This window comes from Anthonomus grandis, chromosome 3 (genome assembly GCF_022605725.1).
Source record: "Anthonomus grandis grandis chromosome 3, icAntGran1.3, whole genome shotgun sequence".
NCBI lineage: Eukaryota > Metazoa > Arthropoda > Insecta > Coleoptera > Curculionidae > Anthonomus > Anthonomus grandis.
This window is the reverse complement of record NC_065548.1, coordinates 34,999,301-35,021,681: the sequence shown is the minus strand read 5'-3', so window position 1 is coordinate 35,021,681 and position 22,381 is coordinate 34,999,301. Positions and strand designations below refer to the sequence as shown.

The 22,381-nt window shown below is 32.5% G+C and overlaps 1 protein-coding gene across 12 annotated transcripts in view; it reads left to right on the top strand.

Moving 5' to 3' along the window:
* Positions 1-22,381, top strand: part of LOC126734086 (centrosomal protein of 135 kDa-like) — a 437,952-nt gene that overhangs the window by 129,898 nt on the left and 285,673 nt on the right. For all 12 annotated transcript variants that reach the window (XM_050437596.1, XM_050437599.1, XM_050437603.1 and 9 more), the window contains one exon: positions 14,180-14,390. In XM_050437596.1, the coding sequence (XP_050293553.1) occupies positions 14,180-14,390 (211 nt within the window). The remainder of the gene's footprint in view (positions 1-14,179; positions 14,391-22,381) is intronic.

Genomic DNA, 22,381 nt, shown 5'->3' with positions numbered 1-22,381 from the left:
CTGTAGGTACTAAAGATTATGTCATCCATGTATACTATGCATATTTTATTTTGAAGATCTTTTTAAATTTCATCCATTACACGCTGGACGGTATTAGGGACATTTTGTAAACCAAAAGATATTCTTCTTAAAAAGAGATATTCATAATCTCCATTTTTTGTAGAAAAGGCGGTTTTTGGAATTAAATTTGGAGCCATTTCAATTTGACGAAAGCCACTTACTAAATTAAGGGTAGTGTAATATTATGAACGTCCAAGTTTATCAATGATATCTGTAATATTTGGAATGGGATAACAATCATCTATTGTTTTCTCATTTATTTTTCTATAATCCATAACGATACGCCATTTTTGGAGGCGCCTAATTTTTTAGGAACAACCCATATAGGAGAACTCCATGGGATTGTAGAAGGTCTAATTATTCCTTTTTCCAACATATAATTTATTTGTGATCTTTTATGTCTATAAGGATATCTATATGACTTAGAAGGTACTGATATTTCGTCACTAGTATAAATTTCATGTTTAACTTAATATGTAAAAGAAAGTTTATCTCCGGATTTATAAAAAATATCTTTATTCTGTACATAAATTAATTACCGCACGTGATGCTTCAGAATTGAAATGCTTTAGACGTATTAAATTTTCCATGTCATTGTTACTAACTGAATTTTATTTCACATTTATTATGGAATTAACATTTCTCTGTTGTATATGAGTACAGGTAGATATTTTAATATGGCGTATGGACTTAAAGATAATGTAAAATTATTAATACCACCGGGTTGACGAATCTTAAATGGAATTTTAATTTTTTAATTACAGCCAGTTTCATTCTTTAAATTTATGTTTAAATTAATTTTTTTTTATACTGTCGAGGTGGTCTAAAACTTCTCATAGATGGATTTCTTGCAGTTGTTACCATTTGCAGTTGTTGGTTCGGGTTTAGGTAAATCTCATGTATTCGATTATATCGACTTATTTAATTAGGTTTGAAAAGATTTTTTGATTATTTAAAAACTTTTTAGGAGGTAATTGCCTTGGAGGCATATTAACTGGGCCTGTTGGTAAATTTAAAGTTTGTGTAATCTTTATTATTATTTATTTATAGCTATTATAATGATTAAAGAGATTATTGTATGGGATATTATTGTTATTATTATAAAATTGTCGATTATATATTGGTGCATAATTATTTTGATTGCTTTTTAAATTATAACTAGTGTTATTGTAATTAGGTTTAGATACTCTAAACAATTTAAGATTACCATAAAGTCTTTCAAAGTTTTTGAATTCTATAATATAATCCATTGCGACGTTTAAGACTGGCAGGCCTTTTTAGATCCATATTATTTTTCTATACGCCATTACAACCTGCAATAAAGGTATTTAAAGCAATCTTTTCATAATGCTTTGTATGATATAACTTTTCATCTTTTGAGTAATTAGGATCATCACTTTTTTTTGTGCAACATTTTATCAATTTAAGACTATTACTAAAATTAAATAGATATTCATTTTTATTAGGTCTGGTTGTAACTAATTATTGTGCTAGACAATCCAGATCCTTACGGTGTGAAAGCTTTCAACTGATAATTTTTTTTTAATTCATTTATTGACCTTGTGCTGAGCACATTTAGTCACGAAAAGCCTCTGTATAATTTTTAGTATTTTAAACTAAATCGAACGTCACAAACGACTATGCCCAGTCTGGGACTCGAACCCAGGACCACACGTCTGCTAGGCAGGTATATACCCACCGCGCTGCCGGGGCCGGCCACTGATAGTTTTAGCACGGTTGCCAACTAAAATCTCAGCTTTTTTTCCCAACTTTTCTTGGATGCATTCAAAAATATAATGATTTAATTCATCATCATTCGCACACTTAAAAAAACTATAAAATTTTCACTGATTAATGAATTTATTTCATTTAATACAATCATCATCATATGGCTTAATATTATTTAACTTAGATCCCAATTCATTTTTCTTGGTTCCATTTCTTATTGGAGCTTAAGAGCTTCAGATTTTTATTTAGAGCTTAACAATTAAAAGCGTTCAATGCTCTAGTATTGAAATTAAAGATTTAAACGTTTCATTCGTTGAAACTAAAATTAAAAGCGTTCAATTCTCTTAAACTAAAGTTAAAAAGCATTCAAATGTTTGTTCCTATAATTATCCCTATAAATTCCTTAGCCTTAGAGGGTTTATAGAGGTAAAAGGATGATTATTCGCAGGAATATTTACAGGAATTTTTGAAAATCAGGAAGGGTTAATTTTTTTATATGTTGTAGTTTTTTAATAGTTTTTTTTGTTTTTGATGCGTTGTAGTAATTTTCACAGTCAATAGGAGCTCATCCATAGAACAGGTGAGGGAGGGGATCCAGCTGCTTCTGGTAATCCTCGCGGCCTTGGTCGCTCCATTAATCCTATTCCTTCACATTCCATCGAAGACCATTACGACGTCTTGACCTAATTCTACGAGCTCGTTAAAATAAAAACTTTTTTATATTTTGTAAATACAGTAAGCCTAGTGGCACATTGTTTATCACTACAGAAGTGTGTGTGCAGTCGCAGTGCAAAATTAAGACATTGTATACCGGGTGTTAATTTATAAATTTGAAATAACCATATATTACGAACGTAAAACTGATAAAAAAACGCCGAAAACTGTTTAAATAGGAACGGAAACAAGCATATTACCTTATCTTTATCTGCAACCCCTTGGACAGGCTGAGATACATTCTAAAATCTTAAATAGAAAGGAGGGAGTGATACATAATTTTGAAGCTCTTCAATGCTTCTCAAAAATGCTTTTCAATGAAAATGAAATTCTTCTTTGTTTATCAGGAACAATAATAAATAAAAAAAACTATTTTGAAATTGTTATTATTCAATATTGCAACTGATTTCCGTCATTTTGAAGACAATAATAAAGCCTAATTTCAAATTCTTTACTTATATTTACAAATGTTTCTTTGGGTATAGCATGGCAGTCCTGAACTATTCTATGCTGGGAGTTGCTCTAATGACTCGAGTTGCGTTTTAGAACCCGCAGATTTTAGGTGACCCAACAAAAAAAAGAGGTGTTAGGTGGCAATAGGACTTCTTCTTGGTAGCCACTGGATTGGATAATGTCCATCTAACCATCGCCTAACGGGAACTACATAATGAGGAGGTGCTCCATCCTGTTGGAATTGTAGTAAGCGTGCTTTTAAAGATGAATTTCCGTGTATTCCTCTGATTCTTTAATTTCCGCACTTGGTTCGCTAGATCTCTGTAGCGTTTCAGCACGCATAGCGCCATTTAAATTTCGGGGTATAAATATTGGGCTGATAATGCCGCGTCCAAGAACGACATCAGCAAATGAAAACCTCCGAGACGCACAACTATTACGTGGAAAAGTGTCAGTGTAAGTACAATGATTGATCGAAGTTACATTAGTCTCTTGATGTATTTTTTGCGTTTTACTAATAGCATACTGCAAAGAGTTGTATCTATAGTTGTCGTTTCAGAAGGAGGTTTCTTAATAAATTGATGGCAGATGGCACATAGAGTATGACATCCCTTGAAATACCTATACCAGCAAGTCAATACCAGCAATTTTTGCTTACAAATAAGCATAGTGATGGGAGTTTTCTCTTGTGCAGCCAACTGCTATTCACTAGGCATCACCTTCAATCTTCTAACAACACCTGCATATGATACCGAATAATGTGGAGTTATCGCTGAAATATCACCCATGCAATGAAAAAGTGTTATGCCCATCCAAGGTACTAACTAACGTTGTATAGTAAAGTAAAACCGTCATCAATAGTAGGCGGAAGGCGATACGTAATTGTGGACAGTTTATATAATTGAGTATTTTAATATGAAGAACTGACACAAAAGTAACATAACCACATCGACAATTTTCCTCGACCCAGTCTTTCTATGCATATTAGTGGCGGTTCGTGGATTTTTTATTTGGGAAGCGCAAGTAAATGGTAATATGAAATGAGAGATAAAAAAGGGAAGGCGTAGATGATCCGCCGGAAGCTAATGATACTAAAGAGGCTAAGTTGCTCCCAAATTCTTTACTGAAAGTCATTACAAAAAAACATTTTTGGAGCATTCGAGTCCTCCTAAAACTCTGACTTTGCACCGAGTAGAATTTCTCTGTTTCAATCCTCTTGATAATAAGCCGTGTGAAAAGGGATGTAGAAAAAATAATTTATTTAAAGAAGAAAGTGTAGGGACAAAATCTACATTAGATTTAGTATTTAAGTTATTATTGAAAGCATAGCAAGAGCATTAAGTCTATCCTGAGCCATCGTGCTTTTTAAAAAACACCTAATTCTTTTTAATGCTGAAATATTCATTTATGTAACAAGTGTGTAAAATGAGCCTTTTCTGATGAATAGGAAATTCGCCTCTGGCTCAACAATTATAAAATAATACAAATTCTCCAATTATTGTTTCTTGATTTTTAGCCTTTTTTTTAGTAAAAATGGTTTCCGAGTCTAGCGATTCTGAAAATGAAATTTCGAACAAGGAGTTACTCAAAAAAATTAAAAAACTAGAACGGACAATTCATAAAAAGAAACGTAGACACAGACAGCGTTCAGGGTCACCGTAGATTCGTATTTGAACGTAGATCAAGAACCAGATCAAGGTCTAGATCGAACAGCCTAAGGCGACAAAGAGATAATCGTATCCGGAGAGGCTCGATGTCTCGACAAAATAGTGAAGATCGAATCTCTCAAGGTTCGGCGAATCACATTCTTGAATTGGATGATCACAGTCTGCGAGATGTAACTTCCATTGAACCCCCTAACCTTACTGAACCTAGACCTGTGTCGCCAGAATTAGAAATTCATAACGATGTGGATATATCAGATGACCTTATAAAGATCCTAGGAAAGGATCCAGAGCAAAATCCTGAGGCAAATGCTGTACTTCATCCAGCCTTAACTTCTAGATGGAGCCATCTCTTAATAAATGGTTTAGAGAAGGAAGAAAAGCTTACTTTGCTAAACAAATATGTGCTTCCTTCTAATTGTGAAGCGATGGCTCCACCGGAAGTTAACCCAGAAATATTAAGTATTCTGTCCAATCCTAATTCCAATAGGGATAAAAATTTACAAGGTCAACAAACCCAGCTATCCAAAGGTCTAGTTGCCCTTTCAAAGGGAATGGAGGTTTTATTGGCAGATAAAAAGATTCCAAAGGGAATAAAAGAAACTCTTCTAGAGTACTTAAGCGATTTTGACGGACTTACAATACAATATAACAATGGTTAGACGCAATCTAACAACCCCTAGCTTAAGTAAATCTGTCAAGGAGGCTGTGGAAGAAGACCTAAGATTGATACCCACAACATCCCAAAGTAAAGTACAATATACACCCACAGCCTATAATAATAAATACCCCAAGAAAAGGGGAAGAGGTCAATATCACTAGCCGCAATACTAACACCGGTCCTTCATACAGGGCTCGCCCATCCTATCGACGACGAGAGCCGATGGGAACACAAAAGGGCCACTTCTCGAACCCAGATTTTCCGAACCGACAATACAGAAAGAGGAAATAAACGTAAGTACTACTGTTTTGGCAGGCCGTTTAAAATTTTTCAAACAGTGGCAAAATATTACGTCAAGCAAATTATTATTATCTTGGCTAAATGGTTATACCATCCCTTTTACAAAAATGCCTTATCAAGGGAAAATCCCTATGCAAAAGTTTGGTCGGCAAGACCAGCATTTTATAAATCTAGCAATAGAAAAATTACTCAACATGGGAGCTGTTAAAAAATGTATTATAACAAGAAATCAATTTATTTCTCCAATTTTTCTCAGGGACAAGCCAAATGGAGAAAAAAGGTTTATTTTAAATCTCCGTGAATTCAATTAATTCGTAAAGGCATCGCATTTTAAAATGGAGGATTTTAGAACAGCCATGAAATTACTACATAATGGCTGCTTTATGACAACTATAGATTTAAAAGATGCCTATTTTTTGCTTCCCGTCAACAAAAAACACAGGAAATATTTGAGATTTTCATATAAAAATCAACTGTATGAGTTTTCTTGTCTACCATTTGGCCTGTCTTCTGCACCTTATTGTTTTACAAAATTAATTAAACCTGTTGTTAAAACTATTAGAAAACAGCGTATATGTTGTGTAAATTATTCAGATTTTTTAATTTTTGGAAATACCTATGAGGAGTGCCAAAGTAATACCATTTACACAATAAAGCTTTTAGGAAAATTAGGTTTTCTTATAAATTACAAGAAAAGTAGTATAACGCCAAAAACTAAACAAACTTTTCTTGGATTTATTTATAATAGTGAAAAAATGTTGCTTGAATTACCAGAAGAAAAGCGTTTTAAAATTAAAAATTACATCAAACGATTTTAAATAATTAATAAGGTTCATAAAATTCGAGATGTCGCTCGACTTTGTGGTATATTAATATCTGTTTATCCAGCCATAAAATATGGTTGACCAAGGCACTTTAAAGGGACAAATACACCGCTCTCGAGGCAAATAACAAAAATTATAATGCCACTATGAAATTGGGTGCAAAGGCACTTAAAGATCTTCTTTGGTGGTTTAATAATATTTTAGGCGCCAATAATAAGGTAAAATTTGATTTCTTCGATATGATAATTTTTACAGACTGGTCTTTAACAGGCTGGGGCGCATATTCAAATAATGTAACAGCCAACGGCTGGTAGGATGAAATGCATAGAAATAAACACATAAATGAATTAGAGTTATCAGCAATTTTTTGTGGCATAAAATGTTTTGCCAAAAATATGTAAAATATATCAGTTTTAATACGGACAGACAATACAACGATTTTATCGTATGTAAACAAAATGGGCGGCATTAAATATAAAAACCTTGCGAATCTTGCAAAAGAAATCTGGCAATGGTGCGAAAAACGCAATATCTGGTTGTTCGCATCATACATTGCATCATCAGAAAACTATGAGGCTGACAAAGCATCTAGAAAACTGGTGTCATTAGACACCGAATGGTCCTTATCTCAATCATTTTTTAACCAAATTACATCGCAATTCGGACATGATGCAAAAAGGTCAATGTCTGGGATTGACCTTTTTGCATCATGTTTTAACCACAAATGTAAAAAATATGTGTCTTGGAAACCAGACCCTCATTCAGCTGAGCAGTAGATGCATTTACACTACAATGGGATAAGTTTACATGTTTTTATGCATTTCCACCCTTTTCTTTAATTCTTAGAACACTCAATAAAATTATAGCAGATAAAGCCGAAGGAATAATAGTAGTGCCATGGTGGCCTAGCCAACAAACGACGTTTACCAAATTCTATAACAAACCTGTATGCGATAACACCCAATTTGCAAAAATAATCTTAGCATCATCATAGGGACAGAATTAGTGTTTTCATTTATTATTTCATGTTTGTTAAAATAAAAATAGGTTTAGATTATCTAAATTTGTTATAACCAATGTTACTATTAATTATAAATTAAACCCTTAATAAATAGATTAATAAAAAATAATGCTTATATACTAAAAAAAAAAAAAAAATATCTCACACACCCTAAGCCACAAAATATTGGATAATCGCAACCAATACTCTAAACAACTACATGGTGAATAAGTGATATAGAGGAATGGACGCTGAAATATAATTAATAATCAAACAATTTTACCTGGTAGTGAAGTTCGATGTTAATTGAATCGCTTATTTGTGAAGAGATCTAAGTCACAAAAATGACTTTTTGAGAAAATCGAAAAAAAGTGTTTATATTTTTAACTTAATAAAAATATATATATTTTTTTTGGGGCATAGTTACAATTCGTATAATGTGTACTATTTCTACTTATTTACAATTTTTTTTTAAAGCAAATATTGTTTTATTTATAATATTGTTGATCTGACTTATATCCTTTCACGAATTAATTTAAAAACTTCAATAAAATCATTCGTTTTGTAAATTATATTACTAAATTTATAATAAAAAACAACATCATTGATAAACTTTATTCTCAAATATATAGAACTAAACATATTGAACATTTTTGATGAAACAAAAAATCACATTTCAATGATCTATAAGACAAAACTTTTATTATTCATGCTCAGCTTCCGCATCAGTGGTTGGCCAGCCCAGTATTTTCTCATAAAAGTCCATAAAGTTTTCAGGAATATAACCAGTTACTTTCCTGATATCATTAATTTTTTTTATATTAATTGGAATTTTTTCCCCCGGATAAGCTCTTTCATTAGCCAGTTGAACAATTCCAGCATCAGGAATTTTTAACAAAAAAGAACTCTTTTGTACTCCATCAATATACTTTAAGGCTTCAACAGTTCCTTTCCTTTCATGATTGTAGCGAAACTCCATAAAAGTGGAAACTGCGAATGACTCTTTTTTTGAACGTGGAATAGACCTAGCACTGCTCTCCAAGGAAAAGCAAGTTTTTTTATAGTACTTGGACCACCAGTTTTTAAAATTTAACACATCATCAGTATCGACCATTTCGACAGTAAATCTTTGCCCCTTTGCAGCATTGCAAATTACTTCACATACTTCCATGGGTGTATACAGCCTGTCTATGCGATTTAGTTTGCGTTTGACTAAACCAAAGTCACGATCGCACGGCAAAAATGAATGGCCGCGAATCGGAAATTTGTGAACAACTTTTTCAAACATTCCACTGTCAGTAAGAGCAAGACAAAAGCGAGTCATAACATTGTTCTTATTTTGGCCCCCAGAACCGTCACTATAGAGATGAAGTTCTTTTACGCTGGCAGGAACATTTTGTTTTATATATTTGAATAAAAAAGAACATGTTTCATTTGGCCCTTTTTTAGCCAGACCTTCATGGTAAAGAAAAAACTGAGCACTTCCATTTTTTAGATTGTGAATACCAAAAGGAAATAAAGAAAGCTGACGTAAGTAAAAAATATCCTGTACGGGAATAGACGGCAACGAAATATTCTGCATATAATCAAAACATAGTCCGAGAACTCTATCATTTTCTTTGCACATTTTTTCTGTATTTTGTATGCTAGTATTAAATTTTTTAGAACGTCTTTTGTGCACCATAAGTTCAGCTAAAACAGCTCTTTTCGCTGTTTCATTTAAAGAGGAACTTGTGGATTTAATTTCAAGTTCCTCGCATTGACAACACGTATCTACTTGCGGTCGTCCAAATTTATAATCAAAATGCTCTTTAAAAATTTTGTAATATGTCGAATATTTCACATCAATTTCTGTATGCTTTTCTTTGAATAAGCTATGCAGCTTCTTGACATTTAACTTTGCATCCAGATATAGATATTCTTTGGATGCATAGTGACTATGTTTAACAGGAAATGTTGAAATGTGTTCACAGACTATCTGAATAATATTACCTGGAACAGTTTTTCGATTATTTTGTAGGCCTCTTAAATCTCTCGGGGATTTTCCAAGATTCAAAAGAAGTTGCAACCGTTATACTAACTTAGAACTTATGCCATGCAAGCTTAAAAATGCTTTTTTGCAAACCTTTCGTCTCTCTGTGTTAACCAATACAAAATATTCAAAAGATGAACTTCTTTGTTTTGCTTCTTCTTTCCGTGGCCGCCTGTTCTTGATATTGTTTGACACCAATAGTCCTTGCAGGTAAATATCTTGTTCGTTTTTGGTTGAAAAAGAACGAAACTTATTCATTATGTGAATTTGTTCTGCTGGAGTTAGTTTTTCAAAACATTTTAGCTTGCACCTGCAAGAATTCATTCCCATTAAAAAACTTCTTAAAAAACTTAAAATTTTGTTAAACTTACATGCATGGCTCGCCAACAGCTTTTCCTGGAACCATGTTATCTCGATAGTTTCTATACGGTTGTCCCAGCAATCGACTTTTCTTAATTCTCACAGCTTTATATTCATCTGTGTTTTTAACTCCCTTTTTTCTCTTTTTTTCAATATGCTCACTATCACTCATATTATTTAGTATATTAAAAAAGGAACCAAATAGAAAAACTGAAATATTTAGTCCGAACACGTTGGCTAACAAAACAATAATAAACAACTTTTCGTAATGGCCACGTGCATACCGATGCGGCGCGACTGCCGCCAGTCCGTGTAAATTTATGAAATGATTTAAGTCACTGACTCATACCCTTTCAAAAATAAATATAATATTGTGATGCCTTTTTTTTTGCTACGGGTAGTACAGACTTAGATCCTTTCAAGACTAAACGGTAGATATACGTGCTATAAATAAGATTTTATAGTAATCTTGATTTTCGTCAAGTAGTGACTTATACCCTTTCATAAATAAGCAATTCAATTATATGAAGCGTCCATTCCGAATGTATCACTTCCCGATTATCATTAAAAATTTAAATAAATGAGAAATAGTTACAGCAAGAGGGCCGGGGAGTCGGGGAACGAGATAAAAACTTTCAATTTAGTGACGTAAGCACGACAGAGGCGTACTACGTGGTGAATAAGTGATACATTCGGAATGGACGCTTCATATAATTAACATCGAACTTCACTTCCAGGAGAGTTCGTTTTATTATTAGTTAAATTGGAACTGGTTAATATTTCTAGTGATAATTATAAACTCGTATTTTTTTATAGATATTGAGACATTATCTATATATAGATATTATTTTGCTTTTAAGTTATTTAAGCTCATAATATACACTGTATCTACAATAAAAGCATGTTTGTATTTTTGTCTGTTTTAATGACCAGAAAATTGAAATATATATTATACTTATCTATATACCTCTGTGTATTATTTAAATAAAAGAATCTAGACAGTTTTTACTTTTTTATATTTATTATACTATGGTAAGTAAATCTACATAAGTTCGATAATTATATTAAGTAGTTAAAATATTTTACTGTTTCTTCTACTTGAACAAAATAATTTGCATGTCCATTAAACTTATTCCCTTTAATTAGGAAATTGTGTTCATTTTTCGAACATTTGAAACTACTTAAAAAAACTTACTATATATCATTAGAATGTAGATTTTTAAAACGTTTTTAAACGTTAATTTTTAAACGTTAAGCGAATCTTAAATTATTCAATTAAATGTAATTGCAAAATTAGCAAATTTTTGGTTCAGGTAAAACCAAACGGGCACTAGTAAAATGAATATTGTCACTAACGTGAGGAAAAGTGTCACTAAATCAGTGACAGTCGATATTTGAAAAAGTATGAATTATTCAATCGACGAAAAAATAGCCATAATTAAGTGGCATTATGCGGGAAACAGTTTTAGTAATATAAATAATTTAGTAGGTAAATAAACATCATACAACGGTATTGCGCATTTTAAAAAACACAAATATTCGTATAAATTCGAAAAACATCAAGAGCTGCAGGAAGGAGATGAAGAGCGAAGAATGGCATTTTGTTTTGAAATGATGGGCAGAGCAAATAATGATAGGGATTTTTTAAGAAGTATTTGTTTTACCGATGTATGTACATTTACCCTCAACAATGAACCAAATGTTCAGAATTTGTTTTAGAATTTCTTTGTTCATACTCGGACACAATAACCCCAAAAAACAAATGTATTCGTGGGAATTATTGGACACCATATCATTGGACCCTTTTTTATGGACTATAACCTAACAGCTAAAACCTATTTGGGCTTATATCAAAATCAAATTGGACCCGCCTTGGAAGAAGTTGTTCAGGAAGATCAAAATGATCTGGTACCAAATGGATGGTTGCCCGGCCCATAATGCCCGTATGGTATAGAGTGCTTGGAAAATGCTTATAACGGCAATATTATTGGTCCACGGTACCGGATACTTCGGCCAGCCAGGTCACCTGATCTTTCACCAAATGACTTCTTTTGTGGGACATTTATAAAAGTGTAAAATTTGAGAATCTAAACCAGTCACAAAACGCTATTACGTTAGAAATGAATTTTATGATCGGTTAGGATATTGTCTAGCTGTTAATGGGGGGTTGTTTGAACATTTGATTAATTGATGTTTGTATGTAATTCTCTATTATTTTTAAAAAAGTTATTGTATTTTATTTTATTTTTCCACACTTAGTTAAATATTAAGAGTTCTGTTCTCTCTTTTTTCGGATCTATTTTCGATTTTCTGAGTTAAACATTTACAATTATTTATTGCAATGTCTTTGGACTCGAATTTACTAAAAATAGGTTTAATGGTTGAAATATACCAGATAGGATTGATAGGAAAATAAATTGAAAATATTTCAGATATTGCTATTGGTTTAATTAAATTGTAAGTATGATAAAATTATTTTTTTAATAATCGAAAATAATAATTGTTATTGGTTTAACTTCATCGTTATATTACATAAAAGTTTAGATAAAAAAGTAATGTTAACGTGTCTTACTTTGAATGTATGGTTGTGAGGTTGATAAAACGAAAAAAAAAACTTATTAATATTTCTTGTATTCGGCTGTACGTCAGATTTGACAAAGCCTTATAACAAATTGTTTGCTGGTGGCTGATGTCTGGTTTTACATGAACCGAAAATTTGGTAATTTTGCAATTATATTTAATTGAATAATTCAAGATTCGCTTATTAAAATTTTTTGAAACGTACGAGGGTTTGCCACATTGGTCCCTTCAAAAAGTTATCTTACATTTTTTCTGTAAAATGTACAGGGAAGCCAATAATTGACCCCCTTAAAATTTAGATGGGTTTTCATGTTAAAGTTAAAGATTCAAGTAAGCTTAAACCTAGATCTGATTTTGTCTTATCCAGGGTAATTGAATAAGTGCTAATGCCGCTTAACATCAAGGCGACGGCATAATGTTGCCAAATTTAGCCTACTGTGATGCAGATTACACTCAATACTGTTTATCTGATGTACAACTTTCTTCGTCAGGCTGTTGTGGTGGTCAAAGTTGCATAGATTTTATATCTCATCCCCTGGCAGAAGTGAGATATTAGTGTGTACCCTGTTTGTCAAGGTGAACAGATTTGAATATGTCTTAAGGGAAATATCCAGAGAGATATAAGTAAGTACACCATTTTGTGTTGTTCCACTACTTTTGCTTTAAGCGACTGACGATGTCGCCTGTGTAGGACCATGTCGAGAAGGTGGGTAGCTTTGATAAGGTGTTGGAGGCGGATTCTATGGTCTCCTCTATTAACGCTGATTTAAGGAGAGCCTCCTCATTGGCTGTAAGTTTGCCATATTCTTATTAATTAATGGTACTCTATTGGCAGCATCCTTTTATCAGTATTGGGTATTTTTAGGAGGCTGACAAACGCATCGTTTTGTGTCTATTTGGAGTTTTCTCCGTAGATTGCTTATATTTTTTTGGTATAACTTCGGAATGGTTCCCACCAGAAACAAGGAACACAGACAGGCTAGAGTAAACTGGGTGGCGTCAAATTCCCAAAGTCCGCAATAGTCGCGACTAAGCGTTCGCTTAGCCATGCAGTCGTCGGCTCACACTATTTCATCTTTACTTGGGGAGAGTTTTATTATAGCTCCCAACTACGTGGCCGGCCAATTAAGGCAGGGTCCCATAAAAAGGGGGTTACGCAAAGTGACCCAGTTAAGCGGTCTGTATTGAGTCATCCTTAGCTTTGTTAAAACTGTCCTTGATTCATGGCCAGGAATCAGGATCAGTGGAGACTATTAGGCCTCCTCACCGCTGCGAGATCCCATGACTTCTTGAGGTCAAACAACTATGATAGATTAATTATAACTTCACTCGAGTGAGAGTGTCATTTTAGCTCTGTCTAGCATTCAAACTAAACAACTTTGTACTAAGGCAAGTTTACTTAAATCTGCTAATTTAAGATATGTGGTAAAAATACAAGGAGTTTTTGTAAAGACCTTTTACAAAAAACTGGATAATATTCTGGAATTTAAAGGATTATATTGTACTTTTTTGAATAGGTTTAACCTCATTTAAACTCTAAATTAAATTTGTTGCAAGACTCGTTATAATCAAAATAATGAATGTTTTAAGGTAGTTTATCATCAAACACATTTTCGTAGAAAATGAATCCGACCATCTTCGATCGCAATCACGATGAAAGTATTGTGAAGTAGAAAGTATTCATCTCGTGCAGCAAATTGGGATGACTACTGATTCGATATGTTAACACTATCGAAACGTTAACACAAAATTTTTGAATCTGTGTAGTAATACTAAGGATAGTAAGAGATACCAATCTTTTAGGCTAGTTCAAGAGCAAACCCAGCGATCTTTATCAGAGGTACATGCTCAAGTAATTCGAGCAGAAACGGAATTAGCAACCTTTAAGTCAAAAATGGTAGATTCTGGACGAGACAGTGTTACTCAGGATAGAGAGATTACAAGATTAAATACGGAACTTCAATTCCTAAAGTGTCAGCTATCGAAAGGAGACAGGGATAAAAAGGAACTATTGGTAAGATATTTTTTTAAGCTTTAACCTTGCTAATTACAGAAAAAGCCGAATGGGATCTCTTTATTGATCCACGTAGTAGTTATTCAACTAATTATCACACTTACATTCGCCATTGCATTGCAACAGTGTTTTTTGCTACAAGATTAGAAAGAGAATCAAATAAAGGAATGGTGATAGGTATTATAACCACCGAAAAATGAGTTTTTAGTAAACATTTCTAACTGCATTTTATAAATTTTATGCGTTACATTAGCGTTAATATATCTGGTGGCACAGCAACCATGTAACAGGCTATTTTTTTACCATTCTTAGACCTAAGTCTTTGAAACCCCATCAAAGCCTCTCGTCAAGATAGTATTACAACAAAACTGCTTATTTTCTTGAAATGTGGTAGAGTTTTTAAGATTAACTTTAAACCTATCTCTTCTAATCAGCTTATCAATAATCTTATTGTCATAACCAGTGACCCTAGCAATTGTTTTAATTGTTGCTTTTTCTTTATTAAATTTGCTATTACTTGAGGAAATGAGACCAAACGATGTACCAAGAAATGCATCTAGCCATTTTATGTTGAAAACAATGGTTAGAGTCACTAGTTATATATCTAAAAGTATTTGTTTCTTTTCTATAAATATCAAATTCTAACTTATTATTATTTTTTATGACAAGAGTATCTAAGAATGAAAGTTGGTTATTTGTTTCTTGTTCGAAGATAAATTTAATAAATGGAAAACAGTTATGGAGTTGTTCTACAAAATTATCTGCTAGGAAGGGAGAGAGGCAATTACCCATGGATGTACCTTCTAGTTGTTCATATTATGAGTTATATTGAAAAATATTTTGTGACATACAAAGATTTGTTAATTTAATTATTTCTTGGATATTATCGAAACCACTGATTACACAATGTCTGATTGAACTACTTTCCAAAGGTTTCTGGAATAGGAATGCTTGGAAACAAAGAAGATACATCGAAAGAAACAAGAATTTAATTTTCACTTAAAATTAATTTATTGACTTATGAAATAAACTGTTAGCTGTTTTTGACTGAAAAACAATCATAGGGCAATTTTATGTCTCAAATTACTTTACTAAAAATTTTGAAATGTTGTAAGTTAGAGATCCTATATTGGAGACCATTGGTCTCACTTTATTGCCAGGTTTATAGATTTTTGGTAAACAATATAATTTTAGAATTCTTCAGATAAATTTAAGCTACAACTTTCGAACCCAGCAATTCCAAAATTATATTGTTTATCAAAAATATTATTGCAGAATTTTTTTAGAACAGAAACATTAATATATTGATTATCTATATCTTTTTAATTTGTGATTAAAATTTGATAAAAAAAATACTGTCGCTCTTTGCATCATATATTGTCAAAAAAAAACATGAATTTCAAAAGGATTTTGAAAATCATGTAGTACTTGTGAGTAAAAAACAAAAGTAATTAATACTAGTATATATTATTTCTTATTTATTTACTCATACACTTTTTTTAACACCATGAACAAGGCATCACCTGTTACCAGGCACCAAACATTTCATTTGTCTAATATTACAATTTAAAATATGTATTTTTATAGTAAGTATGCACTCGAGTATACAGGTTGGGGAATTAAAGATTACTCATTGTCCAGAATAATGATTCAATTCAATCGAAGAGCATTGAGCGGCCGCCTTTAGTTAGTCTCTCGTTAATTTCAGTTCATCTTGTAGATGTTTAGTGTTTTTATTTTTTTTTTAATGACTTGATTGATGATGATTGACTGAACCTTGTGGCAAAATGTGCTTAGCACAATGCCAATAAAAAATATTGGCATGCTTCATTTTGGTATGTGACTGAAAACTGCCCTGCTGACTTTTAAAGCGCTAATATTTCTTTTTTAACGTATTATGGCTATTTATACCCCTTCCGAAAGAGTTCAAATTATTAAATAGAGAGTTTTCAATTACAGTTGAAAATAGACCGATTCCTTGCGAAAAAATATTTGTAAATGTGGATTCGAATTTTGAGACATCCTTTTGTTTTCAAGATGTCATAAATACCACACTAAAGTGCAAGAACCTTCTAGTCTAGAGTAAGAACGACTGGAAGAATAGGTTTGTATGTAGCTATGCCATCTACTCTGATATTTTATGCTAATAGGTTATTCCCTGTGTGATTTTTGTTAGTTGCATCATAATACTGAAGGAAGCGCTACCTCAGGCTACTATGATAGAGGGCAAAATATTCCGTATTAGTGCATTGGCTTAGTGCATTTTGTTTGAGTTTTTGTCTTGTACACGTTCGGCGGTTGAAAAATTTCGAATATGATTTTTGCGTAATGTGTAAGAAGGAGACGGAGTAGAGCGAGAACAAACTTGGCTCCACCCTGGGCGGCTATCGCATCGTCGTTGCACTTATCAGTCCGGTTAAAGTTCGGTTGCAATTCCTCGCATACCTATGTGCGTGTTAGCCGGTCATGTTTACAATTTATTTCAACCCTTGGTACGAAGACGAATACAGTAATAAAATAAAAATGGTTTTCACTGTTGATCAAAAGATTAATATCATTATACTCTATTTCAGAAGTGTGTAGAGCAATAAAACCTCATTAGGTATGCAAAAGTGGTACCTGGTGATCCACCAATATTTTATGCCACTACCGTAGTTGGGTATTAGTTTCAATGTAAAATTCTTTCTTTTCGTTGATTGCAGGTAGTGCCACCCGGTTTTGGGTCAATTTATGAGTTTTGCCCATTGTTACCCACTGATAAACATTGAAAACGGTTCGCCAAAGGCGTGCAACTGGGACTTGTTTTTTACCTTATAATTAATGTACTTAAATGCTATTTTACTTTAGAAAGTTACTTTTGTTTAAATGGAATAATATATTTTTTTCACAAATTTATTGAACATAATATGTAGAGTAAAACAGTTGAAAATGTCACTTTTGGATCTGGCACTTTTTGAACAGTGTATAACAATTTTAAATTATAATAGATTGTAGTCTTCTTCGTCATCTGACGAACTGTCATCACCTCTTGACATTATAATTAAAGGATCGACTGTCTGATCGATGAGGTTGTCAAGATCCCACATTTTGTCCTCTTGCTTAATTACATGCTGGACTGCTTTTCGCCAATTCTCTGGTGTCGCTTCCGTAATGGCTTGATCAAACAGTAGCTTAACATCTTTCATTTTAAAAGTCGTGTTTTGTTTTGCTACAAATCCTTTTACCTGCGCCCATATCAGTTCTATAGGATTTAGTTCGCAATGATATGGCGGTAAGCGCAGTACAGTTATATTATATTTTTCGGCTATATCTTCCACGGCGTATTTCATGAAACGAGTTTTGTGTAAGTTTGCTATTGCCAGCAGTTCTTTTTTTATCAAATTTGCTTCAAACGCAATACCTTTTGCAGTCAGCCAATCGATAATTTCTTGCTTTCTCCAACTTGAAGTTGGCGTCTTCTCTATTCGCCGTGAATGATAGCTTGCGTTATCCATAACCACCACCGAATTAGCCGGAAGAAATTTTATCATTTCACCAAAAAAGATAGGTACCTATACAAAAGGATTAAAAGTATTTATTTAGTATTTAATCTCTTTCAAAATAAAGGCATTTAATTCGTGAAAATTAAATTCATAAATATTATAAGTACCTGCGCCTATGAACTACCACGAAATGTAGCCAAACAGAACGGAATTCCTTAGTTTATTGCTCTATACACTTCTGAAATAGAGTATAAATGGTATTGTCATGCGGATAGTGTAGAAGAAGTTGTCGGCCGTTTTATATTTGCATATCCTGATCAGGAAGTCCCTACTGCTAAAACAATTTATAATATCTGGCATAAGTTTGAGCAATCGGGATGTGTAAATCGGTGTGCAAAATGTTCTAGTGGCGATCAGGAACCTCGTCGAACACCTGACTCTAGGATTAAAAAGAAGGTCAAGGTGTGTGCTTTTGTGGAAGTAAGTGAACCTTGTTCTAGCTCCCAAGTTTCTGAAGAACTTGATATTCCAAGTCGTACAGTGCGTGGTATTTTAAAAAGAAATAAGTATAAAGCCTATAAAATTAAAAACACTCGAGAAATTTTTCCAGAAGATCAAATAAAACACTTGGAGTTTTTTTGAAACCTTAAAAGAAAAAATTGATTAAAATGACGACTTCATAAGTAATATTTTATTTACAAACGAGTCATCTTTTTCTCTTCTAGGTCGACATAATTTTTCAGTCGTGAAATATTGGTCTCGGGAAAATCTACATTTGAGTGTACCATTACGAACTCAATACCCGCAAAAGGTAAATGTTTGGGCTGGTATTTTAGCCAATCACATTGTAGGGCCTTTTTTTATTGATGGTACCTTAAACTCTAAGAGATATTTACGTTTATTGCAACAAAATATTATAACCGCTGTACGAAACTTGGATGTTAATTTTGAGGAAATTTGGTTTCAACAAGACGGATGTCCCGCTCACAACGCTAGACAAGTGCACGACTATTTACCAAACACTTTTCTTGAACCGCTTATTTCCACAAGAGGTATCATACCATGGCCTCCGCGATCTCCAGATCTGACGCATTGCGACTACTCCTTATGGGGCTATTTGACGGAAATTCTTTACCAACACCGACATGAAAGAGCCGTTAGTTTTGACGAATTGCGACTTTATTTATTAATATTTCTAGGTCCATTACACCTGAAATGTACGTAGAGAATTTTACGACAGGTTGGGATACGGTGAAGCCCAACAAGGAGGTGTATTTGAACACCTTATTAAATAATCCATTTAATTAGAATTATTATTTTGTTTAAGAGTTATTATTCATTTTATGTTAGAATATTGTATTTAGTTTTCAACAAAGGTTTTTAAGATTTGAGCATATTAAAGTTGTTTTTTTTGACTTGCGATTATGAGCACGTTAAAAAACAACAAAAATTTTTATCTTTCGTGTGCGCGTAAAATTCCAATACTTGATTCGAGGCTAACCTACCCATGTCCAAGCGCTTGCTAAACATCACTGCGAGCAAGCCGAAATTAAATTCACATTGCGAGCGGTACGGAGAATCGGCGTCGCTATCGGTGGGAGGTTACCGATGCAGTGGTTCTCTGTCTACTCTCTATCTATTAGATCTAATACATTAAAACTCAATCCGTAAGATTCAACTCGCCAAACGTGTATGCAGATCGTGTTTTCGTTCGTTACTTATAGGAAACCGCATAGAGGCGAAATTTTGCAACGTCGAGCATGTAGGAGTGCCTGCGACAGAGCACCGCCCCGGCCGGCCCGAGGACGGGATCAGAGACAACCACGATACACCAAAACACGGTATGTCAGCGCGCACACATAACGCATTTCCCGGTTGGTGTGACGTCACGTGTGTAACATCCCATACCGCTAGACGCGGGATAGAAACGGATAAAATTTATTCATTTGCTGAATTCTTAGAACATTGAAAGGCTAGAAGTAGCATGCCGTGGAACTATGGGCAGGTTTGTTTGCTTGCAACATCTCTGATGCAATGATGCCAAATGCTTATAGAGAAATGGCAAAAATCACTTTATAATAGCATACAAATTTTCAGTTGTTTCCGAAGGCACAAAACAATACTACTGCTCCCCTTTAATAAAACATCAAGCATTTTTTTAAAATAAATTTGGTAAGATATCGAATATATTGAAGTCAATATACGTTAAATAAATGAAAATAAAGTACGAAGAAACGAGAAAACGGTAATGGCATCGCAACGCCGCTCGATCGCATTGTTGATGTCACCGATACAAGCACTCTTTACCAGTGACGTCGTCAACAAATATTTACCTGATAAATTTTTATTAATTATTAAAGAGTTTGACTATAAGTAATATTACCATTTATGAGCTATTTATGTGTTTTTTTTTAATGGACTTCATTAGAGGAAGGTCCTAATAAAAGGCAGCATTTTTGTCAAAGCATTTTTAAGAAAATTAAATATTTTATTAATATAATATTATAGATTTCTTAATAAATCATGTTTTAAGACACAAATTTTTAACATTTTGCAAAATTTTATTGTTTTTGTTATATTGGACAAAACTCAGTTTTACATCACTTATATCACATAATATATACTTCTATGGTGCTGACTTTTTCAAAGAGCAAGAGCAAAATTTTTTCCGCTGAAGCAATACTGTGCTTCAGCGGAAAAAGTTAAAACTACAAGGATGTTCAAATTGTGAAGGAGTTGCAGGTTTTTTGTAGGTTATAAGATTTTTATTATGAGTATTTAGCCTATATAATGGTTTTGAGACATTTAATAGTGACCTATATAATTCCTAATACCAATTATTATATCATATTAATTTATACTAAAAAACAAAGCTTACCTAAGAATAAAGACTATGTACAATAGATTAGATAGTTTATTAGTAGTAATATACAAACAAGTACTTTTACAAGTCAAATAAAATATGTAGTATGTTGCCCAACATTTTTCGAAAATCATGTTATTATTTCTTAAGTATTTTAATAATGACTTGAGATCTAATTCAATTTCTTTGGCGCAAATTTGTTTGTTGCAATCTTCGAATTTTAATTTTCTTTATTTATTTTTCTATAATTTGGTGACAAGTGATTTAGCTTTTAAAACGGTGGAATCATCAGTGCTTAGGTCCTCAGGATATCATTTTGATTTTACCCTAGAATAATATACATAAAAATATAGTATTACCAAAATTAAAAAAATTTATTATGATAATCCAATTAATCAATAAAATGTATGTTATTATAAAGAATCTTTGTAATATCATACATTTAATTAATATTAAATATTTTAATATTAACACAATAAAATACTATATCACTTTTAAATAAGATATATAGAATAGGATAATACATGGCAAAAAACTAGTAGTCTATTTTGAGTGTATTTTTACCTTTTCCTTGGCAGAGTCAGGGAATGTGTAGCAGTTAAACAAAAACGGCTTTGATGAGAAATTGTAATTGTTGACCTAGACCCCACGATTACTGTAGAACTATTAATCTCAGATGCAGTTATTGTTGGTGATGAATGATCAGATCTGTAATTATACAAAATTTGTTGTATCAAAAATATTAATCTATTTTAATTATCCATACTTATCTATATTAGCTTCACTGTTTGTACTATATACCATTTTGGAAGCTAAAGAAGTTTTTGCACTCTTCAGGAAAGCTGCCCCTACAGCTTTGAAGGATAAATCACTTGGTAAATTAACTAAATTATCCGCTGCTGTGTTTTTAACCAGTGCATCAGAAATCCTAGTAAAAAAATAGTTTTACACACTTACCTAATTTAATTAGTATTAGTTATAAATAAAGCTTATATGAGTAACACTAATCCTTTTTATGATGATTTTTTATACTAGAAAAATATATTTAAAAAAGATTATCTTTGAGGTAGAGCTGATTTGTTTTATAGTCTGGCTACTGATAATATTATCTTCCTTATATAAGAAATCACTTCTAAGGATGTGATCTGAACAAACAAATATGTTCTGTTTAATTGTGTTGATTTCCATTAATGAAATCCATTGTTCCCTTTGGGCATATATTAGGCAGTCTATAATAAGTATTTGATATTTAATCAAAAACCAAAAAAAAATGACAGTAATGAATTAATATGTGGTGCCAATTACTATATATATTATTGTAAGTTGCAATATGGTAAAACAGAAAAAAATTATCGACCAAATTTTAGGGAAAGACAAAATTAACTTTATACACAGATATCAATATCTAAATAAATTTCAAAATTCTTTAAAGGCAATAAAAAATTAGTAATTTCATCTATCTACCTAATGTCTATATTAAAAAAACATAACTATACATAGATAGGTACATGGGTATTAGGTATACCTCCTTTCTGCCAAAACAACAAAAAAAAAACATAAAATCCTGTAATAAAACCAGGGACAAAATTCTAGTTTTATATTTTTTATAGCCTATTGATAGATGAATATGTTCAAAAAAATATTTA